This window comes from Phallusia mammillata, chromosome 5 (genome assembly GCF_965637545.1).
Source record: "Phallusia mammillata chromosome 5, kaPhaMamm4.hap1.1, whole genome shotgun sequence".
NCBI classification, from domain to species: domain Eukaryota; kingdom Metazoa; phylum Chordata; class Ascidiacea; order Phlebobranchia; family Ascidiidae; genus Phallusia; species Phallusia mammillata.
In genome coordinates this window covers 16,766,279-16,793,432 of record NC_137256.1, presented here as the reverse complement: position 1 = coordinate 16,793,432, position 27,154 = coordinate 16,766,279, and the positions used below count along the sequence as shown (strand labels likewise).

The 27,154-nt window shown below is 37.6% G+C and overlaps 3 protein-coding genes and 1 long non-coding RNA gene across 9 annotated transcripts; 3 read left to right on the top strand and 1 right to left on the bottom strand.

Annotated features, from left to right (window-relative positions):
* The first annotated feature begins 98 nt into the window (after window positions 1-98).
* Window positions 99-2,838, top strand: LOC145230324 (uncharacterized). Of its 6 annotated transcripts, none has more exons than XM_080095719.1 (4): window positions 99-136; window positions 859-1,048; window positions 1,334-1,431; window positions 1,524-2,838. In XM_080095719.1, the coding sequence occupies exons 2-4, from the start codon at window positions 1,005-1,007 to the stop codon at window positions 1,703-1,705; spliced, it is 324 nt and encodes a 107-aa protein (XP_079951845.1). In that variant the 5' UTR covers window positions 99-136; window positions 859-1,004; the 3' UTR covers window positions 1,706-2,838. The 6 variants fall into 6 exon arrangements, with proteins under 6 accessions (XP_079951845.1, XP_079951846.1, XP_079951849.1 ...); XM_080095720.1 differs by having other exon boundaries at window positions 104-122; XM_080095723.1 differs by lacking the exon at window positions 99-136 and having other exon boundaries at window positions 421-1,048; window positions 1,334-1,410; window positions 1,508-2,838.
* Window positions 2,556-3,247, bottom strand: LOC145230326 (uncharacterized). The gene is made up of 2 exons (XR_013860629.1): window positions 3,137-3,247; window positions 2,556-2,937 (listed from the first exon to the last, which is right to left on the bottom strand). It is a non-coding gene; the product is annotated as an uncharacterized LOC145230326 (long non-coding RNA).
* Window positions 3,248-9,242: 5,995 nt separating this feature from the next.
* Window positions 9,243-10,312, top strand: LOC145230380 (uncharacterized). Its single transcript, XM_080095802.1, has 4 exons — window positions 9,243-9,417; window positions 9,553-9,624; window positions 9,686-9,829; window positions 10,275-10,312. Exons 1-4 carry the CDS (start codon window positions 9,247-9,249, stop codon window positions 10,287-10,289), a joined length of 402 nt encoding a protein of 133 aa, XP_079951928.1. The 5' UTR covers window positions 9,243-9,246; the 3' UTR covers window positions 10,290-10,312.
* A 4,992-nt stretch (window positions 10,313-15,304) lies between these two features.
* Window positions 15,305-26,527, top strand: LOC145229613 (uncharacterized). Its single transcript, XM_080094957.1, has 10 exons — window positions 15,305-15,496; window positions 15,752-15,871; window positions 17,090-17,242; window positions 17,513-17,599; window positions 17,959-18,088; window positions 20,143-20,321; window positions 20,858-20,929; window positions 20,996-21,136; window positions 21,599-21,661; window positions 23,119-26,527. The coding sequence occupies exons 1-10, from the start codon at window positions 15,305-15,307 to the stop codon at window positions 26,077-26,079; spliced, it is 4,098 nt and encodes a 1,365-aa protein (XP_079951083.1). The 3' UTR covers window positions 26,080-26,527.
* Window positions 26,528-27,154: the final 627 nt, after the last annotated feature.

Genomic DNA, 27,154 nt, shown 5'->3' with positions numbered 1-27,154 from the left:
CGCATGCGCACAACTGAAAACGTCATGAAACGTCACGAAACTGGAGCTGCAGCTCCGCCATAGATAACATATTATTATATTTGTGGTAAGCACTTTTTTCCAAGGAATGCAGCCTGACTACGGTAACTATAGCCAGGTGATTGTTTCCGTCATGGTAGTTGGTTTCAATTTGGCGCGTGGTGATACCGGTTTTGTTGCTTCTTGTTATAATGTGACATGTAGTCTGCAGTCTGCACCAACTATTTTTGTTAAAAAAACTTTACGGATAACATTTTGAATTGTAATTTATTTTGCGCAAAGTCGCGAACATCGTCTGCAACCTGTTTAATATCACACAATGTATTTTTGTTTGTTTTTTTAGAAAGACTGTAGCCTATAAAGAACAACTACGGGTGACACTAAAACGCTGAATGGGCGGGACGTCGCGGGAGATGGCGGGACGTCGTGAAAACCGCTAAATATCGGGTTAAATTGCTGACGGTTGGAGCTATTAAGGTTGGGATAAGGTTTTATAATAGAAAATCATTAAAAAAAATTCCGCCGAACACTACATTCCGCGCCCGAAACGTCCCGCCATCTCCCGCGACGTCCCGCCATAGCATTTTTGCCTAATGTCAGGAAATAGTTGAATAAGTTTTAGGCAGGGACATTTTTTGATTCATATACTATTATAAAACCTCAACCTAACCCTAATAGCACTAACCGTCAGCAATTTACCCGATATTGAGCGGTTTCCGCGACGTCCCGCCCATTCAGCGTTTTAGTGTCACCCACAGCTACACTACTATAGTTTACTAAAATTTTAAAATATTTTATAGAATACTAAAATAGTATAATACAGGTCATGTGCCCTTTAAGTCTACAGCATCAAGTCAGCCACTGGTGAAAGCATATGGTTCTGATGGGCGAAACCTTTTTTCCTGACTGACATGCCATGACCATCACCATTGGGAACATATTGCTCAACTTTAACAATTTTGCCTGCCAATTACAAAAGCAACAAAATGGTGTTGAAATCAGGGACAAGAAATCAACCAATAAGTGTGAGGTAGGTATCAGATGGCAGAACACAAACATATTTTTTGTGTCAGATTAAGAACAGACATAAATAACAGAAACTTCACAAGTTAACAGAAAAAAACCCTAATTTTTGAAAGGATTTTGCTTCATTAAAAATGTCCAGTTAACCAAAGACCCTTGCCTTAAAAAATGAATACTCACTCAAAATAGTACATACTGTGTTCCTCATAAAAACTTAACTTTTAGTTACTAATTTTACTAATTTAGAAAGTTCAGGTTTTTACATCAATATTGATTCTGAATTTATAAACAGATCTCATAAACAAGTAAAAGATGCTTCTTGCAATGAGGTGGTGTTTACACAAGATGATAGCATCAACAAGAAATTTGGTCAGTTACTATTGTCATCCAGTGAGTACATGGTGTTTATGACTGAAAAAAGTGCAACTTCTAGAAATACTTAAAAACATTTTTTTTCTATTTTCAGATTTTGTTGGTTGCAGACTTGCAGTACACTTTCTTTCTGTGCAACCCACTCTTACATAAAATCTCCAGCATGCACGCCTGTGTTATCGGGCTGATAATTGTGCGCAGGTATTTTTGCAGTGTATATGGCTATACTAAATTTTCTTCCAATGTACAAAATTTATTGCTCATACAATATGTAAATCTGTTGCCATGGTAGTTTTATTTTTGTTGAAAAGGTTTAGTATTTCTTTAGCAATGTCTACATCAGGGGTTCTTAACCAAGGGTTCTCGTACCCCCAAGGGGTGTGAGAACTGTTCCTAGGGGGTGCGGGGATGCTGAATCATTAAGGTTGGTTAGATCTATTCTATATAATTAAGAAACCCAGGGGCGTGCAAAAAAAAGAAAAAAAGGTTAAGAACCACTGGTCTACATTCTACAGGCAGTCAGAATAAAGATTACATATTGTCTGGGTGTTGGTTATTACCCATTGATAAATTAATCATTTCTCCAACCAATTAGAACTTGGATGTCGAATACAGTAGTACAAACATTTTTTTTTTCTTGTATGATATTTACCACAAATGACATTTGAAGATAGTTTATATAATGGAAGCTGTTTTTATGCATGCTGAGTGCATATTTTTTTCTTGGTACTATTGGGTTATTTTTACATTTTGTGAGGAAGACTCAGTTAAGGTTTAATTAACATCAGGAGCTAAATATACCAATAACTTGAGGTTTTTGTTCTAATTGACAAACCTGCCACATCTTTCAGCAAATGTGTTTTTGGTATTTTTGTTGGTAAAAACCTTCTCACTACGGTCAAATTTTACTGTACCTATTTCAATCAAATTGTATACTTTCAGTTTAATATTGTAATAAAAATAAATATTCCTTATTTTCTTTCTGAAGTTTTTGAAAAACTGATGTTTGTTTATTGATTCATTTACAATACAATTTCAAAATCAATATGATTACCTAATTTGCCTTTTTAATGACAGTCACAGGCTTGTACTCCATATAACTAAAGGACTCATATTTTATGTGTGTTTAATTTATGAATAAAACAGCCTTTTGCAATGCACTGGCACAAACAGTAAAATGTTACAAAACAGAAATGTGAAAGAGAATGTGAAACATGGATTTTTTTGTTTAAAACAAAAATATGGCTTCTGTAATTACAATTGTATGATTAAATGCTTTTTTAAGAAAATCGCAAACATGTTTGCTTCAAACTAGCCAGTAAACTGTGTTTTATGTTAGGATATTAATGCATGATCAAAACATTGTGTATGGTGTAGTAGGTTCTGGGTGGAGTTTATACCAAAAATAAAAAGGCATTTGCACAGCTTTGTGGTCTTCATTTCTCAGAAAAAGTTTCCATTTAAAAAGGGAGAACAGTTCCGTTTTGTTAGTCATTTAAGTCGCAATATGGCTGGGTCTCCCAACTGTGTTAAAAATTCGATGTTGAATAAAATAGTTCGAGTACATATATTAAAAAAACAGGACAGTGAAGTTCACGAGTAGGAGCAAAACTTCATCAGAATCAACCCTAACATTGAATCTTTTATATGGGAGTGTTTATACGCATTTAATGTTTAATAAGTACCTCAAACTCCTTTTGAGAGCGTACACAATATAACTTACCTACCAAAAACCAAGAACACAAACTGGCGCCAGTTTGTTTACAACGGTATGTGACGTCATAATGCGTACATTTTTATTCATGGTAGTCAGGCTGCATTCCTTGGAAAAAAGTGCTTACCTATATTTGTTTTTTTTTAAATAATACAAATTTTTTATTATTTTAATTTATTTTAATTTAAATTTAATAAAATGCCTATTAATGCCATAAAAATTATTCTTAGTATACAATGATCAAACATAAAAACTATATGTAAAGATTGTTTTGTACAACAACTTGGAATAGGAATGTCAAGTAAAAATACTGGGGGTGCTGCAGCTCCGCAGCCCCCTCGCACGAGCCGCCCCTGACTGATACAATAACCATTAGGCAGTCAAACTATTGCAAATCACAGTGATTCTATACCGTTACAAAGTTTATGAAAGCAATACTTACGTTACGTATTTCCGTGCACTGCTAATCGTACATTAACTAGGTTGATTGTCAAAATCTATGATTAATGACCCTGTTAACGACAATCAAACCAACAAAAAACTGTTTTTTGTTTGCTTTTGTTCAACCAAGTACCGGTCGCGCACCACGCGCCGACTGTTTCTAATGCTGCGTACCACCTAAACCCGATGTGATGGATAGACCAGAGTTGTAAACGAGCCTGAAATTGGAGCCCGAACCCCGCCCGAATCCAAAAGCACAAGCCCGAAACCCAGCCCGAACCCGACCCGTTTTTGCGAAGACCGTTTAGGCCCTAAAATTTGTTTGACAGGACAGGCCTAGACATTAAAGCCCCAGAAAAGAGCAAGACAAGAAACACAATAGACTAGTGGTTATCAAACTTTTTTTTGTTGCGACGCCCTTGGACAAGTTTTTCTAGACTTGCGACGCACCATCAATTAAAAGTTAATGAGTAAACTTATCATAGGGTTGCCATACGTCAGGATTTTCCCTGACATGTCAGGGAATTTAGTGTTTAAATCTGCGTCAGGGAGAAATGTTAAAATGTACTTTGAAAGTCAGGAATTTAAGAAAAAAAATATAAATACACTATAAAAATTAATGCATTAACAGAGAAAGTTTCTAGTAGTTAGCAACAACCGCTTCTATAAACGTAAAGTGGCAAACTGGAGGCGCGAAGGTTAACGTGTTTCTTTTTGCAGTGTGTGTGCGCGCGTAACAATACCTGTTTGTTACTAGTTGTCTGACAATACGCGTTAAATACACAAATAAAAATCTGCGTCTTAAGAAGACACAGCATTCAATGCTACGTGGGAACGTGGGAAATTTCATTTGCTTTAACGGTGTACCTAATATGCAAGGAACCAAGTAACAACAAAAAGTCGAATGTCGTGAGACATAAAAACGTTTTTACGTCCGTGTGACTTCCGAATATTCTAAATTTTATTCCGGAATAGAAGTGTTTAGTTTGGGGTCCGCGGTCCTTTAGGGCGTTTTGCGGTAACCGCGAAAAGGTGGAAGTAGTTCTATATTCTTATTTGGCGTCAGTTTGTGCTACTGAATCAGTTTAAATCAAAGTGAAAGTGAGAATCGACCGACCATCTCCATTGCTAAACAATAGGCTTTCTTGCATGACAAAAATCGATCATCTCCATTGCTAAACAATATAGGCTTTATTGCATGACTACTAACAAAAATGCAATTGTTCGTGCACAATCGTAATGTTTTTTGTCTTGTCTGTTATGTCAGATTCGATCATTGTTATGAATCCTGCAAACAACTTTCGTTTTTCTAAAATACACATTCAGGCTTACGCACCGCGAACCTTGAAAATAATGGCAAAGAGACCGTTTAGAAAAAATAACGTAAAAGTTTGAGAAAAACTGGGTTAACGCAATCAAGATAAATTTTGTCAGGGATTGTGTATCATAAAATATGGCAACCCTAACTTATTATTAAAGTTGTATTTATTGATACAACAACAAAAAGCCTCGAAACGAAACTATTCTGCGACGCCCTAGGAAAACTGAAACGACGCACAGTTTAAGAACCACTGCAGTAGACGATTGGTCTTGAACAAAGCGTTTTAGGACTGTTCGACATTAGGTCGGTTCTAACCTGCTACTTAGATAGTTTAATTTATTCGAAAAAATACTGACACAGAGTATAAAGTCTGGCCTGAGCCCGGCAAGAAAACCTTGCGACAACAAAAAATTGTACTCGGCGAAAATAATCTTGTTAATTCCACTGGGTCTATAAAGTTAAGCACCACGAAAATATGATTAAAAGTGTTGTTACATAAGCATTTTAAGTTTGCCAACCAGTAATTGCGTACCCCTGGCCCAGTTAATGAAGCTGTGAAAACTGTTTCAAGACCAGCACCCTTGTCTGTAGTGTAGGACTGTACGTAGGGTCATACCTAGGTCTTTCTGTATCGATGATGCGAATCCAGGCAGGAAAGCGTAACAGTTGGGTCGCACGTAATGCTCTCCTGTGTGATTTAAAATGTTCGAATAGAACAGCTTTTGTACATAATGGCTGGGGACATATTTCACGTTTAAACCTTATGAAAGTTTGTTGTATTTGTAGTAACTTTACATTCAAAAAATTTACGTTCTGAAAAAAGAAAAACGTTAGGTAAGAAGAAATGGTTTGGCCTTTATTACGCTTTAGTTTAAGTGAAAAAGCATTTAAAATGGCTTAAGCCAGTTAAACAAAACAGAGATTAGTGCACTTGGGCTTGCGTGTGTATACTTTTGTTTCACTTCCTGTTTGGTTACTTGAATGAGCGACTGCATGTAACTGAAAGGATGTGCTCGATAACTATAACTTTGCAAGTTGCAGCAAGACTAGTTTATACTTACAATTCGTATACAGGTTTTTCCAGTCAAAAACGTTGTTAGAAATGTAAAATATGTAAATGCATAGGAAAAAAGACTTACGAAGCCAGCCAGATTAACAGAAACATAGAGAAGATATGTTGAACGAAGCAGTGCAGGATTTGGAAATTTTTGCGGTACAACGATGTGCAAACACAGACGTGATCGAATTTCGAAGAAGAATTAGCGCATGTTATGTGTTTTCAGGACAAGAGATAAAAGAATGATTGGATGAAGTTAAGTTTATTGCGCCCGATGAAAGAAAATTTATCGGCAGAAAAACTAAAACAGTCACTAAGTCGAAAGTAGATGCGCAACGCTAAAACGTTATGAAGCGTTTGTGAAGTTTTTATGGGCAGTACTTCATTTAAGCTGGGATGACCGTGGCAAGCACCAGTTTTGTACAGAATGAGAAGGACCAATATAATCACATAAAGAAATCCTACAACATAAGTTGATAAAGCTGACAGTTATTACATCACAGTGATAGTTATGCCACAATCTGTAGTGCCGTAGCCTGTGACAGAGCTTCTTGGAATGCGAAAGTGAAATACAATCACAAAAAAGTGTACATTTTATTGAACAGGGTTTACTGCACTTCTGGTGGCGTGTGTATACTAGGGTCTACTTCCTGTTTTGCAGCTTGATCGAGCTGTTGCGTGTAACTTGCTGCTTGTTAAAGAAACTGCTTAATAAACATAACTTTGTAAGCTACAGATAGACTGATAATTGCAATTAGTCTTATGTATAGTCAGAAACGTTGCTAAAACCGGTTACACACATGCGTTGTTTCGAAACAGAATTAGATGTTATTTGTTATTTGTTATCACCACGAAAGATATAACAACTTAAAGATACAACCTAACGTTGCCAGCATATTTTACAAATCAGTTTGTTGAAATTGAACATCGATTTAAATGATTGTTTAAACAACAACTACAATCTTAAATTTCGACTGTAACGAACGAAAAAACGAATGGTTTCCCTGATTGAATTGTGAAGTAAACAGGGGCACAGACCGTGGTTTTGACAATGAGCTCTAGTTAATGTACGCCTAACAGTGTAGGGCGAACCATGAACGTCGTTTTCAGTAAAAACTTTAAATTGGCAGCACAGTGGTATGCGGTTTGCAAGTTTTTGATCATTTGTTTTGTGGGAAGCTTTGTTGTGCCAATTTGCATTTAACTGCTTGGCACTCACTACAGTGAAACATGGAGGCTTATACTTGATTTGACTTTAGCCAACAAAACAGAGTGAATATGAAAGTTTTATTGTAGAGTTATGACTTATCTGTGACTATTGTAGAGTTATGACGTAATTTCATATAACTTTAAAAAGAAACGGCACTGATCTTTTGGTACACCGAATAGTTTAAAATAGACTGTAACAAGCTATAATTCTACGCAAAGTTGCAACGATTCTTTGCATATCTGTGCATAAAGCATTTTTTTGGTTGGGTGGTGATAAAAAGCACACCGCAACAAATGTGTTGCCTATTGTTTTATTTTTTACAGAGTCAAGCATGGCAGATTTAGTGCGAAGGATAACCGACGACAATCTGAATTTTCTGTGCGAAGTTTTTGTACAAATAATCGATAAACCAGAATTACAGAACGTTCCCATTGTCGTTTACTCCGTGTCTGGACCAACAAAGTCAGGAAAATCATATTTGTTGAACGTGTTTCATCATTTGATGCGCGATCATCCTGTTTATGTAAGTAATGTAGGCTAATAAATGGTAACGTAAATCATCAACATTTAGGTTGCAAATCATTGTCACTAACGCTTAAAATTTCAAAAGTAACTGTCAAAAAACTTTCCGCTTTGCAGGATGAAAACAGCCCACAAGAGTTGCTGCAGGTATTTAGGTCTTCTAGTCAAGTTGAATCAGAAACTGACGGAATATATATGACTACTAAACCATTCTACAAAAGTTCTTGTGGCAAACAGGTTTATAACGGAAAACAATGGCACGCTAGTTTATTTTGTTACATGATTTTGTCGTTCAATGTTTATTGACAAAGAAAGGTCTATGCAAACTGAATAAATTTTATAAACTTATCCTAAGATTGCACTCAATCAAAGTCAATTAGGATTCCATTAAAGGTTGCAATATTTCTCATGGACACACAAGGAATTGAAGAAGGAGACAAGATACAATGCAAAGAAGCCTACCTCTTTGCGATCAGCTCAACACTTAGTTTTATGCAAGTGATTAATGTAAAGCATGATTTTAGGTGGACTTATTTTGACACGTACGCTGTAAGTAAGAACACGAAATTGTAAACGTGTAAATTAACTTTACCCACTTCATTAATTTTGGCAGGCTCTCACTTTGTATACAAAACATTTGGAATTCGGAAGCGACAGGGTTGGTACTTTTCTGAAAGCAAAAATAGATTTATTTTGTGTCGAATATAGGTCAAGTGCAATCATTTGAAATGTGTTTGTTGACACGATTGAAGGGTTTGATCTCTTGCATTGATTTATCAGTAGTTTCCCATTTTGAAAATGATTATAAGAAACATGTGACTTACAGACTGTCTGATTATATTATTTAAACTCATTAGACAAAACGAATAATGACTCTGGTGAGAGACTGGGAACATCCTTTTCAATATCCGTATGGATACGTAGGAGGAAATTGCTATCTCCAGGTACGATGCAAACATTTTATTCACTTTTCCGGACTTTTATATCGTTTTATCAAATTTTATCGCCTGCCTAGCTACCGAACATTGTCTCTTTCACTAACTCATACAAAATAGGTGTTTGTAAAACATTACGGCAAATATGTTTAGAGCAAAAAAATAGCCTTGTTTTTAAACATGTCATTTTATAGGACGTAAAACGGAAACCAGAATTTGCCCGGCAGGTTTTATGTATGGACGACACTTATTCAACTTTTGAATGCTTTCTTTTGTCTCATCCCGGAATAAAGGTAGCAACAACTAATACGAGGCTAATTGGAGGTAAACGAATTGTGAAATGACTGTATTAGCTGCCAGAAACTTTCTAACCACTTGTTATGGCCCCTCTCTGAAAAGCACACATTTTGATTATACTCAATTTTTTTCTTTTCCTGCAGTTTTATATACTCTTTTGCCATTATATGTTTGATGGATCCAAATAACCTTATAACAGATGTAGATATAGTCATGTAGATGTACCATCTGTTTCATTTGACTCGATAATCCCAGCAGTATATACCCCGCTATCTCACAAAGTGTCAAAAAATTGCATACAAGAGCTCGCTTTAAAATTATATTACAGAAATGGACATGGATACTTGGAAACAAATGAGAGTTCTGCATCAATTGCTGTTTTCAGAGGAAAATATTGCACGAGCAATCGAAGAATCACCCAAAGGAAGTGAATTTCTTCAAATAGCTCGAGATTTGCAAACTACAATAAGTGCTTCACAACTTCATCCACCTGAAGCTTCGTTTGAGGTAGAAACAAGTTTACATAGTAGCGTATTGTGTGCTCGTATTCTCAGCTTGTATTGCAGAGGTTCTCAAACTGTTGGCCGCGGCACACTAGTATGCGAGAGTTCCACTGATGTAGTGCAATTACCATTTTTTTAGGTTTTCTTTGATATCGAGATGATAAAAAAATCGGAAGTCTGCTTTGAACAGTACAAATCAGACATCGAGCCAGTACGTATAATTTCACGCAAAATGCCTATTCACTCAAAATATAAAATTTTCTTTTGTTCAGTTCCGAGAAAGAAGTGGAAACGCTTTTCAGTTGAGGCACGAAGTTGCGGGAGCAAATGCCAAAGCCAAGATGTCAAATCATGTGATCGGAGACATCAACAAATATTTAAATCTTTTGGATGAGAAAATAACAGCGGAGTATGAGGTTTGTAGTCTATGACACCTTAACTGTGCAATACTTAGTTTATTCAAATATCTTTAAACAGAATACACAAAGTTACAATATATTTAACATTTATTTGTTTTGTAATGTAGCGTTTCTATCAGCGGATTGTTTTTTTACTGTTTAAGTCTGCTTAAGGCAACTGTACAAAAATAATCACCAGTATGGCTTGCTGTCCTCGCTATTACATTTTAAGTTAAGTTTTTTAAAATAACACCAATTACAGCAAACCTGAAAAATTTTCTAGTTAATGCTCTGTTTTTCACGACGTAAGGCGAAAATGTTAAAAAAATAGATTTGCTATATTTTCAAATCTACATGAAGGAATAAAGAATGATATAAAATTATAAGTTTCAAAGATTTATGTAAAGAATTATACAACACCATGACAATTTTATTCAGATAATTATTGGTCGTCACATGACAGCGGAATTTGTTGTAAGATGGAACGTCGAAATAAAAAAGGTAAGTTGAGGGGCTGGAACTTGGCCGAATGGTCTGACCCACATACAGACATAAACAAAACTTGATCGGGATTCGTCCCCGGGAGTGTCCTGGGTTCGAACCACGTTAAAAAAACGTAAGTTGAACAAATTTTTTAACAAAACATCTGTATTCAACACTTGTCAAAAGTTTCTTCGGCGTTCTTGCTTGTAGCTGTGGTTTCATTAACAAATTTTTAACTTTACAAATACATATTTAAATTATTAGTAATAGGGTAAAAGCTATAGTGGCTTTCAAACTGTCTCATTCCGTGGCCCAAACATTAGGTTAAAATCGGTTTGTACCTCATCACAAGAATTTACGTTTGCGCCAAGAAATTACGGTCGTACGTCAATATGAAAGCATATATATCGTATATATACTTATGAATGCTTAAAAAGCTCTTTAACTCATTAAAATTCTTTCATAGCAACAAATTGGAAATCACTGATTTCCAATATGGAGCTAATTTGTACATAACTGTTTTAGATGGGACCGCGCAATGATTCGTGCAACTTTCACAACATTTGTCGCGAAAACGTTTATTTTTTTCTGAATCTGGTGTTATGATTTATTGACCTTATATGAACCACCAATACATACAGCTATAGCTGTACATATATGTTGTACCTAATCGCACAACACTTTGTAACATTGCAGTATATTCATTACAGAAAGGGAAGTTTCTGAACTCCGAGGTTAAGGAGTTTTTTATCAACGAAGGAAGAGCTTACAGGGAGAAACTCAATCAACACATACAGAATGAAAATTCGCGCAAAGTGGTTTATAACGAACTACAACAGCTCCTTGCTGTTAGCTATATTACTGAAAGAACTAGGCGAAAAAGGAACAAACTTATAGCTGCATGTGTTGGCGCTACAGCCATTGGTGCGGCTGGCGGCGCTGCTTTTGCAGCCCTTCCCGCTTTTGTTGCCTTTGCTGTCGCTGCTGAAATGTCCACAGCGGGTGTTATTGCTGCGGGAGCTGGCGGGTTTGGAGCAGGTGGTGCCTTATTTGGTGGCTTGCTGGGTGGTGGAGCGACAAAATACAATCAGTCAAAACAAGATGACACGCCACCAGATACGGAGGGAAGCGATGACCAATCGACTAGCTCCTTTGATGTAGATGAAGAAACAGCGCAATTAATTGAAGATCTTGATGGAATTGTCTTGAGAGATGTACGACTGTTTTTCAGAAACTCTTAGTGACTGTTTTTTTTTATAAAAATGGAGTAATTTTCTCATAGCGATTAAACGAGGCGCTTATATGCTACTCCATACCGTACGGAAACTGTATGCATCAGTTTGTAGTTTGTGTTCAGTTAAGACAACACGAGGAAACTAACGTTAGGTTAGTTCGTGAAAACAGTTTGCAAATAAATTTAATTTCAAACATTCTCTAAGTATTGCTTGTTATGATTGCTTCTCTGTTCTTATAATTTTCGTCTTGTATATAGCCTACATCATGTAAAAGAGTAGTGTGCACAAATTTACGATAAAAATTACCCTTCTTTGCCCTTACATGGCCTTTGCCATTTTTCCGCTCTTGTTTTCTTCTTTATGCTGTGTAACGCGGGTTTGTCCTTCTATTGGCTCAAGAAGTTTATATCTGATGACTTTTTGCATCGCTTTTTTACTTTTTACTTTGTGTACGGTTAGCTAGTTGTCCAAATTGTAAAGGCCACGTAAAGTGATTTTTCCAAATATGATTTTGTCATATTGCACTATGCTGAATGATTTGCTATTAAAAAAAGCTATCGATTTACATAAAACTTTATAAATGTGGTTTATTTTGTAGCATACGTTTGGCCACAAAGATGGTTCAAACTACAGCCACCGAAAACATCTACACCGAATACACTTCACAGTCATTCTTAAAACTGATAATGTATGCAAAAATCGCTATATCCCCATTGCCGGCAAATCATTTTTTGGGCTTTCTTGAGCAGATCAGTGGTTTAGATTTGTATAATTTGTTTTTCTGCAATAACAGTTGCTAACTATAAAGGTGGCTTGCCGGTTATATGTTCTGAGTTTGTAAGGCTAAAATGTAGGAACACCACCCTCAGTATTTTTAGGCACGACCCGCCGCTGGAATATACATCTTTTTTGAAAAAAGATAGGCTATTGAGGATTTTACGCTTAAGTGCACTATTATTCACCTTTCTAGTATTAAATGCTTCTTTCTCATAATATTAAAAACACCCAAATCCACCATATTAGTAGCAAAAGTGTTGACAGGTAAAAAAGAAAGGAAACATAAAGCGACAACAATATATTGTCACTAAAGCCGGAAGGTATATGGACGTGATGTACAAAGCAAAACCAAAATATGAACGCACAATTCACAATTTTTAAGGAGAACCAAACAAGCTAATGTATTAAAAAAGACAACTTATATGACTCATAATGATTCGCGCGGGCCGCATAGTTTACATGCCTTAGCCCTCGAGGCAATTTTTTAGGGGCGCAAAAAGATAGTTTTTCTACAATCCCATATAAAATCTGGTAATGCGACTTTAAAATTGTATAGTTGGTCTCATCCTACAAGAAATGCTTGTATATTACGTCACAAGTAACAAAATAAGGCAATTGTTTGCGTACAATTAACACTTGTAGTCTTGTTTGTAACGTAACAAACCGGCTTTGGATCAACCTTGGGCGTTGTAATCTTTGAAACTAGGTAATATCAATTATTTATTTTTTTAATGATTAATTTTTTAATGTTTGCAAAGTTATCAATACGATTTGGCAAACCAAAAAATATGGTGGAGGGCCGGATGAAATGACCTCCGGATCCGGCCCGCGGGCCGTAGTTTGGTGACCCCTGGCCTAAATTCATAGAAGGGTTCTATAACGCGCCTTTCTTTAATAAGGTCTCGAGGGTTCAGCAGCAAGACGAGCACAAAAGCAAAAGCAGTTTCTGCAAATATGTTCTACTTGAGTTGTGGCACGGACGAGAAATTAGACTCTCATCAAACTTTTATAAGACCAGAGCCACAGTGTTCCAAGCGATTAGTAGATTTGATGGCAGCGAAATCTATGAAACACACGATTGTCAACAGTTCAGTCAGCATAAATTTCCTTTTCGTTACCAATGAAATAAACATAACCGGTCATTTAATAAATGCATGCAACCTTCATAACATCAAGTAGCTGATAAACACGTGGCAAAGACGTTTACAAGACGGGCATGCTTTTCCGTCCTTTCCATTTGGTGCTGTGATGTAACTATATCTATTCACGCCTCAGTAACGATTCCGTGCAAACGAACTAGACGTGTGTTTTTTCTGGAGTTGAATCATATAACATCTGTTTTCCATTGTATTGCATGTTGATTTTGCGAGACTTGTAATTTAGAGATGTACCGAATGTTCGGTTTGCCGAATTTATTCGGCCGAATCGGCCACTTTTGCAAAGATTCGGTTTCGGCCGAATAATTTGTTGCGATTCGGCCGAAACCGAATCTTTTACGAACACCCATTTAAAGCGTTAAACGTGTCATTTCTGCTTAGTACCAACGGAAATCGCGTCTATCATTATATTTTGTAACATACTGACACTTTTCCCACTGCAGACAAAAAATCAGAATTTCATTGGGTTGGCAATCATGCTTGAGGCGATGTTAAACCCCACATAACGAAAATAAGGACGAAACACAACCATTCTGCACTAATTGCCTGGTAGATAATCTTCTGTTTTCATGTCAAACGTGTAGGGTACGACTTTACGTGACGTCATGAATGATTCGGTTGATTCGGCCGAATTTATTCGGCAAAACCGCCGAATATTCGGTTTCGGCCGAATCGAAATTTCGCCGATTCGGTACATCACTACTTATAACCAAAACAAAGGTTTTTCTACATAGCTTTTTTTCCATTGCTCAGCATTTATTTGATCCAAATATCTAAAATAACAGAAACATCAGAAAAGTTAGAGTGCCAATACAATTTTAGCAATATGGGAAGTTAACATAAGTTTACTATAAAAACAAAGTGACATCACTGAATGTCTACTGAGTCGCCGTCCTCTTTCATTTACAAAGTGTACAACCTAATTGATATCAACGAATTGCCTGAAAAAACAACCGACACGTTGACTCGAAAAGTATGCGGTGGTTTTTCGCTTCACTTGCAACGCGATTTATGCCGCGCCACGTGCTAGTACAGTCTGTTGCTGCCCCGTTCTTCGCAAGCTAAGTTGGATTTCACCCTGGCCCCCGAAATTTTCCCACAACACCCAAATTTGTCGAGAGGAAGGCGAATTTCTCGTGGGGAAGTCGAATTATGAGCAGTGATGTCACTAACAATTCGGCCCTTTATTTTGATAATAACATTACTCATCCTTATGCTCTTGCAATCTTGAAAAAGGTACTTGCTTGAATTTTTAAATGTATAAAAAGAACCGCGTTGAACGAACTGGTTTAGTTAGAGCTGACAGATAGAGTGTAACGTTTAAATGATGTTTGTTACAGTTTTGTGTTTTGTTAAACCTAAATGAGTGTTTGGATCTATACGTCATAACACCCAATGAAATATAACCTGTTCGAAGTTGTAAAATGTTCTTTAATGTGCTTTATAAATGTAGCAAACTTCGAATCAAAATTCTAATTACATGTATGGTAGTGAGTTGAGTATATGTGGTGCAGACTAGACTTGGTAAATATTTTTGCTAAGAACGGTAGTTTACATTATGTTTTTTGTTTTAAAGAACATTAGGTTATACCAAAAACTAAACGTACCAACTGTTGCAATGCACTCAAGTAAACATTAACATTTTTGCATTCCTTAGCATTTATAAATAATATCGCCTTTGATTCGGTAGTTAATTCATTTTGTAACTTGCTTCACACAAGAACGGCCGAGGTATCGAAGTTTTTAAGATTTTGAGAACCGCTGGTCTATACGTCCAGCCATTCGCTAAACTTATCCCTTTTTTTCTTTTGTGAAGCTGACGTAGTGCAGTACCGTACGATATGGTTGACTTGGTAAGAAGAATAACTGATGACAACCTAAACTTTCTGTACAATGATTTTGAACAATTAATAAGCAAACCAGAGTTGCAAGATGTTCCAATCGCGATTTATGCTGTGTCTGGACAAACAAAATCAGGAAAATCATATCTATTAAATGTGTTTTATAATCTTCTTGCTGATCATCCCAAAGATGTAAGTTTCCAGTCACACCCATTTCAAAATTGAAATCATTTTTTTGTCAATTACAACTTTGGTTTATACAGCTAAATTGTTTTCAGTACCTTTTCTATTTTACTTTTGACAAAAATATTTGGCAACTTCCAGCACCTGGGTATAGTGGTTTGATTTTTATTTAAAAAAACACAGCTGAAATGTTTGGTTCTTATTGTGTTACATTTTTATAGTATCAACATTTTACAATTTTGACAATAACCGTACACTTTGTAGGACGAAAACGGAGCTCAAGAGTTGCTACAAGTCTTTAAATCTACTAGACAAGTTGAATTGGAAACAGATGGAATATATATGACCACCGAACCTATTATTAAGCGTGATGGTGACAAAAAGGTTGTATTTGTAGCAATAGTAATGATATGTATCAATACTTAACGGTTGACACAAATTGATTAAGGACTACCGTTGCGTAAAATACATGCCTTAATATTAGAGTGTCAACATGTCAGTAATTTGCTTTCGATTTTCTAAAAAACTGTTTTTTTTATTAAAATGTTACAAGTAATCCACCCCGCCATCCAAAGTATTGTGTTTAAATGATTTTGCGTTGGGAAAACATTGAGCCCATATATTCAACTCTCACCTGAATACATTGATTTCGATGTACTTACGCCGGAAAAAAAGCCAAAACTAATATACTGAGATTTTTTGTGCCCAACAGTTGACGTTTGCGACCCACATTCTTTGTACAAACCTTTTTTCTCCTGCATGTTACCCAGACACGACTATTTTTGCTTACGCCGAAAGAATGCGTTTTGCTAAACGAACCATAACTCCTATAGAGACAAAACGTTACAAGTTGCAGAAATTCGAGTCGAAGTTTACATTGGTGCTTACATTTTAGTAAGAATAGAACTTTACGGTTCGGTTTTGTGCGAGTAATTTTTGCTAATAAACTTTTAAATCATAACTGCAAAAGCACCCGTTGCACTTTACTACAGAGTTGTCCAACCTTTATCACTGAAGGATCAAATACAAGTAACATACTTGCATTAAGTTAACAGCTGCCAGCAAATTTCGCAAACATAAAAATAGTCACATACGCATTGGCGCTCGCTAGCACTCGAAATAGTTGGCGCTCGCTAGCACTCGAAATACTTCTTCCAACGTTTAAACGTCCCATTTAAACCACTCAACCTTTGTTCGACGGGGCGCATTTGACCGGCAGGCCACTGCTTACTACATAGGTGAGTTGATGCGCTCAAGTTCAGATTTCAAGACATGTGGAGAAACCTGTCGACACTCCCATAATAAGGCACATGCCCATATGTCTCTTTCGCTACAGTCGGTCTCAATCAAATTGTGTCAACAATTTTTATCCATATGACTATTATTGCAACAAATACATTATCATTTTCAATTTAGAGTAATTTGACACGGCTTGGAAAAGGCTGCTGAGTCCTAGAAAATCTGCAAAAAAAGCTCAACTAATATTGAAAGAAAATTAGGTCGCTATACGAGGAAGATCAAATATCAGATTTGTTATAAAATAGCCGAAATTTAGTGTCTTTCGTAGGTAAAAAATAAAATATTTTGTATTTTGCTTCAAAGGTTGCAATATTTCTCATGGAGACGCAAGGTATTGAAGATGGAGACATGATAGAATGTAAAGACGCCTACTTTTTTGCGATGAGCTCAATTCTTAGTTTCGGGCAAATTATTAACCTAAAGGATGTCAAATGGGCTCGTTTTGATATGTATGCTGTAAGTATGAACTATGATTCTCCCAATAAAACATTATTTTTAAACAAATGTGATTTGTTTTTAGGCTCTCACTTTGTACACAAAACAACTAAATATTGGAAGCTACAGTGTGCGTATTTTTTCTTACTGTACACAAATATTTTTTAAATTCAGTTTACTAAACCAATTTTCTATTGGTTTCACGATAAAGATTTGGCGACATCGCATATTTTTTTGACTAGAAGCCTAGTTTGATATTTCAAAACATTCATAAACTTATTAACTTATTAGGCAAAACGTTTAATGATTGTGGTGAGAGACTGGGAAAATCCAGAGCAATATCCGTATGGATACGTAGGAGGAAATCTCTACCTGCAGGTAATACACAAAAAAGTGAAAAGTTAGTAACATGACACGTCAAAAAAGTGTTGATGTTTGGTTAACATTTCTAGATTGTATTTTTGTGTAATGAATGCAAAAATCTAAACTAATGTTACTTTGCCATACCAAGCCTACATAGCTCGGTTCGTAAAGCTCGAGCTTCGTAAAAGCATCTGTCATTCGATTCCAGAGAAGATTTGTTTGGTCTACCTTGGCGTATAGAGTTAATATGTTATAACTTCCTATGAAAATCATAATGCATTGTTAAACCCTTAGCCTACATATATAATAATGAACTCAAAGAAGCTATGCGAAACAACTACAATTTTTATAAATTATTTTATTTGGTGCAATAGGATGTAAAACGCAGACCCGACCTTGAACGTCAGGTTTTATGTATGGACGACAGTTATCCAACATTTGATTGTTTTCTTCTGCCGCATCCAGGAAAAAAGGTGGCAACAACCAATACAAAGCAAATTGGAGGCAAGTAAAACAGTGGTTGTAAACTTATGGATTGCATGCGTTGGGCCGAAATTTTATTAAGACACTTAAGGATTCTTAGATTTAAGCAATAATGCAAACTAAATGCTAAATAGTAGTAGCGTGTCACATAACATTACATGAACAACTCATAAAAGCGCAGAATTCTTTTTTAACTTTCTCCCCCAATTGGTCTAGACACGTTCAATCTTATAAAACAAAAAAATTCGAGGCGCTCGTCGAATAGGCCGCAAAACCACGCAACTGCAGGCCCGTACAACCACAAAACTTAATTTGCAAGTGAAGCAGCAGCCATTGGGTTGTCATGCGCGAATAGTTTTCGCTAAACAAATGGTTCGGGATAAGAGGGTATTATTATTAACGTTCATTGTGAACGGTATCAACTAACGATAATTGAAAATAGATTCAACTTCTGACATAGCGTGGTGTTTGTACTTAGTCATGTGAGAGCTAAAAAAAGCGTCTAACGGAACGGATTATTTGCTTCCAGGCCCACCCACATAACATAGTGCTGGGCTGGTGATAGGTCAATTGTATTTCTTTCTTTTTACCCGTTCTTCGTTTTGATGTTGCTTCCAGTTGCGAAATTTTATGAGTACATGTGCAAACTACTCAATTCATATCCACTTTCCAAATCAACCGTTCGCGTTTTGGGACACGTATATGACATGCATATCTTTTCGCTTCGCTGCGTCTTCGTTTGACAGACAGAAGGCCAAAATAATCAACACCCGGATAAACTTTATATGTAGACGAGCAGGTAATAGTTCGGACATCTGCTTTCGTGCTTGGCAATGCGGTGTCGGTACTTCAGAAAAGGACCCAACGCGCGACAAACCGAGACTGCACCTCTTACAATCCAGAAACGTTGGTTCATAATCAGTCTAGAGCAGCGGTTCTCAAACTGGGGTCCGCCCCTTAGGGGTCCGTCATGCGGTTTCCTGGCGAGGAGCTTGAAGTATTTCTGCAATCTTATGTAACATCAGATCTTGCGAGTATATTAGCAAAAATGAGACAAGCAAACGATTCTTCTGTGTCTAGAAATAGTTCTTTGCTGCATTTCCAAGTGAAACTAAAAAAAACGATTGTTTGCGCACAATTTAATTATTGTTTTAGTCCTGTTTGTGACGTAATAAATCGCCATTAAAACATTCCCACACCAAATGATGTAAGTAAATTGAATTCATCGCGCATATTGTTATGGAAATAGTTGTGCAAGGATAAATTAGCTTCTAGGTGTTAACTACAGGTTTTCGCTAATGTATACACTTACAGTTTCATAAATATATTTAGCTTGAACCGCGAGGGCTCGAGAAAATTGCTAGGGGACCGCTATAACAAAAAAATAAAAAATGTTTGAAAACCACTGCTCCAGAGTAACCCACACCCCCCGTGGGAACCGGCGATAATCGCATCAGTCAAAACGAGTTGTGCGGAACGATTATAGGATGACGTGCTCAAATAAAAATGTCATTTAAAGTTCAGCACTCAGGCGACGGCACACAAACTTATGCAGGGATGAGAAGAACCCCGTCCACATGGTCTATTGCAGTGGTTCCCAACCTTTTTTTGAAACGACCCAAATACTTCCAAAAATTTTGTTTTGTGGTTTCTCGCGACATGGGCATGCGTTCTTAGTTGTCTTAAAAATTATTTTGGGGCAACAATTTAAAACAGTTTGTTACATCATAGACAAAATAATATTACGATTATGCGCAAACAATACCCTTCTTTTGTTGAAAACTATACGGCATTACTAGGTAGAGGAGAATCCTACACATACGGAAGCAAATGTCGTACAAGGCCTCGTTGTTAATACAGTAGGTCTCGTCGGTGTTCTCAACCAACTCATGGACCGAGAGGGTAGCGTTGTAGGGCTCGACAACGGTGTCTGACACCTTTGGTGATGGTACTACGCTGAAGGTGATCGCACAAAACTAAATGTTTTGGCACACAAACAAAATTATTTAAATTATCACCTGAATTTATTTATCTTCCCTTAAATTTAAACATACTTCTTTCCATTTAATACACAGACATAGACATGGATACTTGGCAACATATGGTAGATCTGCATCAATTGCTGTTTTCAGAGGAAAACATTGCACGAGCAATCGAAGAAGCTCCAAAGGCAAAAGATATTCTTAATTTGGCCCAAGAAATGCAAACGAAATCAAGTGATGCTCAACATCATCCACCGGAAGCTTCGTTTGAGGTTAAAACAAGTTAAAAGATTTAGATCAAATGTCTTACGCGGTATTCTGTACTGCGGAAAACATAAATTACTGAATGGATAAGCCTTGCTTTATAGCCTTGTAACAAAATCAAATGAATCACATTTGTATGTTATTTTACATTATTTTAGAGATTGTCAAAGTGCATCCCAACACGCTAGTGCGCAACAACCAATTTTTAAGTGTTCCTCGATATATCGCTGTTAGTGGAAACAATCTCTAGTGTTTTAGGACCTGATGACAAATGCGGGTGTGCATGATAGCGTTTTAAAACTTATGTATATAGTTGTAAAAATAGCAGCCTTACCCATCATAAAAGTTGCCAACACAAGTCCTTTTTTTGTGTTGGCCGTGTGCTTTGAAACAAAAATTTAGTTCGCCAAAGCCCGACTTGGTGGAAAAGTGTGAAAACCACCGGTTTACATTATTTGAAAAAGTGAAATTGTCCTGATTTTCTTCACTAATGTTCACACTTTAAATGTCCGAATTTAATCTTTCCAAAAACATCTTGTTTTAGAGATTTATCAACATCGAAATGGGGAAGGAAGTGGAAATTTGCTATGAAATTTACGATTCTACAATGGAGCCAGTAAGTGTTTTTTGTACATAAAAAAAACTTTGGTAATATATTGCAGAACTTGTTTTCTGTTTATAGTTTCGAGATTTAATAGGCAGCGATTATCGATTGAAGCACGAAGCTGCCAAAAAAGAAGCGGAAGCAAAAATGCAGTCTGTTGCGATCGGGGACATAAGCGAATATTTAAACGAGCTGAATGAAAAGTTGGCAGAAGATGAGGTAATTGACAAGTAAATCGATAACAAATGGAAAAAAATACATAAAGAGTGGATGGCAACTACAATTAATAGTAACAAAAAAGAGATGAATTGTACAGCATGCTTGTGGTTGATTGCATATTCGTGAAAAAACTACGTTTGTTAAATTAATTGCTTATAATGCTAAACCATTGTACCAATATTAGTTTTTTTTTCCATTACTTTCAAGTAGACCAAACCGCAGTCATTCCTATGAAAAGTTACTGCCATTGGTTATTAAGTAAATTCAACAGAAAAACGAAAAACTTCGTTTAATTACAACACGCCAATTATTGTTCGACGTTAAACACTTTCAAATTGAAAACGTTAAAAAATAGTTTTGGTTCTCTTAAAGAAATGTGAGCAGTTGTGAAAAGTTACAAAGGTTTTCAAAATTTAAACTAACGTGACCGATTGAAATATAAATAACGGACTGTTTTTTTAGGTTGAGAATGGTCTTCGCACTGTCTTGATGTTTGTCGACGAATGGAATCGCAAAATGCGAAAGGTGAACTTAAAAAAATGTGTTTGTGAACAACACAGGTTTCAAGCAGCGGTGCCAACCTTTTTTGCGCAATCGCCCGGCTTTCAGGACTTTGTGTCAAAATCGCTCCTATGAAATTATAACTTTTATGAAAGTTTTTACCTCTTGAGCGGAGGTGGTTCACTCTCCAACACCAAACTTCTGTTAACGATCACAACCCATTTTGATTCTTAAAACCTAATTGCAACAACATGCAGAGTTGGTTCCACCACGTAATCCCGCATATAAATAATTTAGTAATAGTTTGTTACATCATAAAACGACGATATTACAATTATGCGCAAACAACCGCTTTGAAAACAATTTACTTTGTAGAAGGGACTCATACACGTTTAAATTTAAGTTAAGAGCGCTTATGCCAAATAAATAAAACAAATACTTCGACAAAGCGCTGATATAGGAGGTATTTGTTTTCAAATATTGAAATAACAGAATTTTTAAGCTGATGCGCCCCTCGTGACTGTTTTTGGTTGCAAGACCAGTAAAATATGTAGGTTAAATTAGCAAAGTCAGGGTGGTCTAGCAAGACCAATAGTGTGGAGGACCACATCAGGGTTAGGCAAATACTTTGCGGGCCGCACAGAAATTTGTATTAATATACTGAATTTGCTGATCTAATCGACTTCATGTTTTGAAATCCCAATATTATACAGCCGGGGTCGGCAACCTTTTTTGCACTGCGGACCGGTTTTTAACCTGAAATTTAATCATGGACCGGCCTGCGAAAAGCCACTAATATTCAGCAATAAAAACGCAAAAATTAGGTTATCATCCCCGGATTGACGTGCAAAATATTTCAAAACATTTAACCCGAAAAAGTATACGCCCCTGTAACGAACTCCTCGCAAACCGGCACTGGGCCGCCGCCCGGCGGTTGCCGACCACTGCCATAAAGCACGTCTGCGAGCACCCAGTTACAACTGTTTCAAAGTTTCTGCAGGTGCCGATTTGTACAAAAAGCGCAAACGCCCTTGTTGCTTCACATTAGATACATATTGACTTGTTTTTTGATGATGAGTGTATTATTTAGGGCCGGATTTGGTGATTTGTATGCAAAAAGTGTTCGCGGGCCGCACAAAAGCTACGCTACCTGTAAATCTTCCTGAAATTTATACTGCATGTTGTTGTGGTAACGTATTTGCGAAAAGTAAATTGGCTTTTGGCAGCTTTTGGTTTAGGCATCCACGGGGCAAAGAAAACGGTTTGCCAGGCAATATTTAAACCGCCGATGGCTTATCGCCCACGTCTGCCCTATTATCTCGCCTATTATAAGTAATAATTTCTTTTGAAGAACATTTAAAGATATGTTCGGTCCATCACTAATAAAAGTACGATTACATTTGTTGTTTCGAAAATATATTTGCTTTGATTTGCACATATAACACAAAATAACATAACTATCATTTGTTTCTATTTTTTAGAGAGGAATTTTTTTCAACTTCGGAGTAAAGAAGTCCTTCAAAAAAAGAGGAAAAACATACATGAAAACACTGAATCAACAAATACAAAACGAAGACTCACGCAAAGTGGTTGTACAGGAATTTATAAAGCATCTCACTTCAAGCTATAAGAATGAAAGAAAAAGGCGCAACAAGAACAAACGAAAAGCTGCATGTATTGCCTTTACCATTATTGGTTCGATTGCTAAGTCAGTTCTGCCAGGTGCTGCTGCCGAAGCTATCACAGCGGCCACACTGGTTACTAAAATTATCATAAAAAAAGGAATATCTGATGGTTCAAAATCAAAAAAGTGCCACCTGCCTTTGGAGAATGTTGCTAAAACAGTCACATCAGGTGCTAAATCGATAGTGAAAGATGTTTTGAAAGATGACGGGTCCGAAGCAGATGAAGGTTCTAGCGCCATAAAAGGTGTTGCATCCGTGGTGAGCACCAGTTTAGAAGATAATGAAGGATTTGATGTCGAAGACGTTGCTATTATTGGTGCCAAAATCGCCGTTAAAGGTGCAGTATCTATAGCAAAAAGCATTTTAAAACGAAAGAGCAATTCATCAGCCGAAACAGCCATACAGGGTGATGATGGACCTGATTTGAACAACGTGGGTACAGTTGCAGAAGAAATAGTCACAGAGGATGCAGTATATGTCGATGATAACATTACAGAAGATAATGAGGAGTTAGATGTGGAAGACGTTGCTATTGTTGCCACCGAAACACTCGCAAAGAGTGAAAGATCTTTTGCCGAACGCGTTTTCAGACGAAAGAGCAAATCATCTGCAAAACAAGATGAACTGTCGATTGATGTTGATGACGCCAAAACAGACATACAAGGTGATAATCCTGAAGAAAGAGATGCTTTAGGTGAAAGTGGCGGACCTGATTTGAACAACGTCGCTACAGTTACAGAAGAAATAGTCACAGATGCAGTGTCTGTAGATAATAAAGTTAAGGAAGAAAATGAAGTGATTGATGTGGAAGACGTTGCCATTGTTGCCACCAAAACACCTGAAAAGAGTGACAGATCTTTTGCCGAACGCGTTTTCGGACGAAAGAGCAAAACATCTGCAAAACAAGATGAACTGCCACTTGATGTTGATGACGCCAAAACAGCCATACAAGGTGATGATCCTGAAGAGAAAGATGTTTTAGGTGAAAGTGACGGACCTTGTTTGAACAACGTCGCTACAGTTGCAGAAGAAGTCATCACAGAGGATACTGTATCTGTAGTGGATAACGTTACGGAAGATAATGAGAAATTTGATGTGAAAAACGTTGCTATAGCTGCCACCAAAACACCTGCAAAGAGTGAAAGATCTTTTACCGAACGCGTATTTGGACGAAAGAGTAAAACATCTGCAAAACAAGATGAACTGCCACTTGATCTTAAGGACGCCAAAACCGCCATACAAGGTAATGATCTTGAAGAAAGCGATGTTTTCGGTGAAAGTGGCGGACCTGATTTGAACAACGTCGCTGCAGTTACAGAAGAAATAGTCACAGACGATGCAGTAACTGTAGATTATAAAGATAAGGAAGAAAATGTGGTGTTTGATGTGGAAGACGTTGCCATTGTTGCCACCAAAACACTCGCAAAGAGTGAAAGATCTTTTGCCGAACGCGTTTTCAGACGAAAGAGCAAACCATCTGCAAAGGAAGGTAAACTGCAACTTGATGTTGATGACGCCAAAACAGACATACAAGGTGATAATCCAGAAGAGAAAGATGTTTTAAGTGAAAGTGGCGGACCTGATTTGAACAACCTCGCTACTGTTGCAGAAGAAATAGTCACAGCGGATGCTGCATCCGTGGATGATGACGTCACGGAAGATAATGAAGGATTACATGTGGAAGACGTTGCCATTGTTGCCACCAAAACACCTGCAAAGAGTGAAAGATCCAAAACAAAAGGCGTTTTTTGGCGAAAGAGCAAACCATCTGCAAAACAAGGTGAACTGCCACTTGATGTTGAAGGCGCCAAACCAGTCATACATGGTGATAATCCTGAAGAAAAAGATGTTTTCGGTGAAAGTGTCGGACCTGATTTGAACAATGTCGCTGCAGTTACAGAAGAAATAGTCACAGATGATGCAGTATCTGTAGATGAAGAAGTTAAGGAAGAAAATGTGGTGTTTGATGTGGTAGACGTTGCCATTGTTGCCACCAAAACCCCTGTAAAGAGTAAAAGGTCTTATGCCGAAGTCGTTTTCGGACGAAAGAGTAAAACATCTGCAAAACAAGATGAACTGCCACGTGATGTTGAAGACGCCAAACCAGTCATACATGGTGACAATCCTGAAGAAAAAGATGTTTTCGGTAAAAGTGTCGGACCTGATGTTAGCAACCTCGCTATAGTTGCAGAAGAAATAGTCACAGAGGATGCTGTATCTGTAAATGATAACGTTATGGAAAATAATGAGAGGTTTGATGTGGAAGACGAAGTCATGCAAGGTGATAATCCTGAAGAGAACGATGTTTTAGGTGAAATTGACGGAGCTGATTTAAACAACGTCGCTACAGTTGCAGAAGATAATGAGGAACATGATGTCGAAAAAATTGACGCCATTCCTACCAAAACTGCTATATCTGCACTGAAGAGCCTTTTGACAGGAAAGAGCGGATTATTTGCACGCACACCTTCACAAAAAGAAGAAAAAGTTGACGATCTATCTACTAAACATGATGACTCTGCCACCGTTGATTCTTCCAAAAAGGCCAAAAAGGGTGGTTCGTTTGTACTGAAACGACTTTTAAATGCAAGGGCCGGACTGTTTAGTGGGTCACATTCACAAGAAGACGACGAAACAATTGAAGAGGATGACGTTGATGAGGAAACATTGGAAGAGGAAGAAGTTGATGAGGCAACTGGGCAGTTACTTGAAGCTTTTGATGAAATTTGCTTGTCAATTCTCTCTTCGACTAACTAGTGAAATCGCAACATGCTGTACGCTTTCTACCACTTTGAATATATTGTAAAAAAATATTTGTTGTAAATGTCGATGTTAATAAGTTTGTGTGCAGTGGATTGTGTTAAATAAACTGGCTAAATTTTTGTCACACCATTCACGTTAAACGTTGCCTACCAGACTATTAAATTGTTTTTTATGGCTTTAAAAATATCAAAGACAGCGACAGGTGACGCATACCACCTACAACACTGTACCAGAAACGAACACTGACTAACAAACACGGCACTTATGACTGCTTTTCTATGATCCTTTAGCGCAGTAAATTTCGGTTTAAAGCTTCTGCTGTTTACATGTCTTGGAGTACTTTATTTATAATGCAACATAAATGCCTTCCACGTTTTTACCGCGATATTACTTTGGTAAATCGATATCGTTTTCTTGATCATGTTGTTGATGTGGTATTTATACATGCATTGATTATTGTACAATTTTACTTTAGAAAATCGTAACACAATCAGAAACAAAGTTATCAGGGTTGTATGGTCATATTATAGGCCGTTTGGGCATACACGAAACCGTTAGTACCATCCTCGAGATAGAGCTCATCCGGATCATTGGGGTCGACAGTTATCCTAAACTGCTGAATAACAGTAATGAGAATGGCCTAAAGCTATGTGCGGCGGAGTTGCAAGTCGGGCCGGGCTTTTTGGGCCGGGTTCGGGTTCGGGTTCAGGCCGGGTTCGGGCCGGGTTCGGGCCGGGTTCGGGTTCGGGCCGGGTTCGGGTTCGGGTTCAGGCCGGGTTCGGGCCGGGTTCGGGCCGGGTTCGGGCCGGGTTCGGGCCGGGTTCGGGCCGGGTTCGGGCCGGGTTCGGGCCGGGTTCGGGCCGGGTTCGGGCCGGGTTCGGGCCGGGTTCGGGCCGGGTTCGGGCCGGGTTCGGGCCGGGTTCGGGCCGGGTTCGGGCCGGGTTCGGGCCGGGTTCGGGCCGGGTTCGGGCCGGGTTCGGGCCGGGTTCGGGCCGGGTTCGGGCCGGGTTCGGGCCGGGTTCGGGCCGGGTTCGGGCCGGGTTCGGGCCGGGTTCGGGCGTAGGTATTT

Excerpts from the sequence above, each read along its gene's own strand:
- LOC145229613 (XM_080094957.1), top strand. The coding sequence starts at position 15,305 with ATGGTTGACTTGGTAAGAAGAATAACTGATGACAACCTAAACTTTCTG. Across the intron at positions 15,497-15,751 it reads TTGCTGATCATCCCAAAGAT|GACGAAAACGGAGCTCAAGA; the intron begins GTAAGTTTCCAG and ends TACACTTTGTAG. Across the intron at positions 20,930-20,995 it reads ACGATTCTACAATGGAGCCA|TTTCGAGATTTAATAGGCAG; the intron begins GTAAGTGTTTTT and ends TTCTGTTTATAG.
- LOC145230380 (XM_080095802.1), top strand. The coding sequence starts at position 9,247 with ATGGATACTTGGAAACAAATGAGAGTTCTGCATCAATTGCTGTTTTCA. Across the intron at positions 9,418-9,552 it reads CACCTGAAGCTTCGTTTGAG|GTTTTCTTTGATATCGAGAT; the intron begins GTAGAAACAAGT and ends CCATTTTTTTAG. Across the intron at positions 9,625-9,685 it reads ACAAATCAGACATCGAGCCA|TTCCGAGAAAGAAGTGGAAA; the intron begins GTACGTATAATT and ends TCTTTTGTTCAG.
- LOC145230324 (XM_080095719.1), top strand. The coding sequence starts at position 1,005 with ATGGTGTTGAAATCAGGGACAAGAAATCAACCAATAAGTGTGAG. Across the intron at positions 1,049-1,333 it reads AATCAACCAATAAGTGTGAG|ATCTCATAAACAAGTAAAAG; the intron begins GTAGGTATCAGA and ends ATTTATAAACAG. Across the intron at positions 1,432-1,523 it reads TCAGTTACTATTGTCATCCA|ACTTGCAGTACACTTTCTTT; the intron begins GTGAGTACATGG and ends TGTTGGTTGCAG.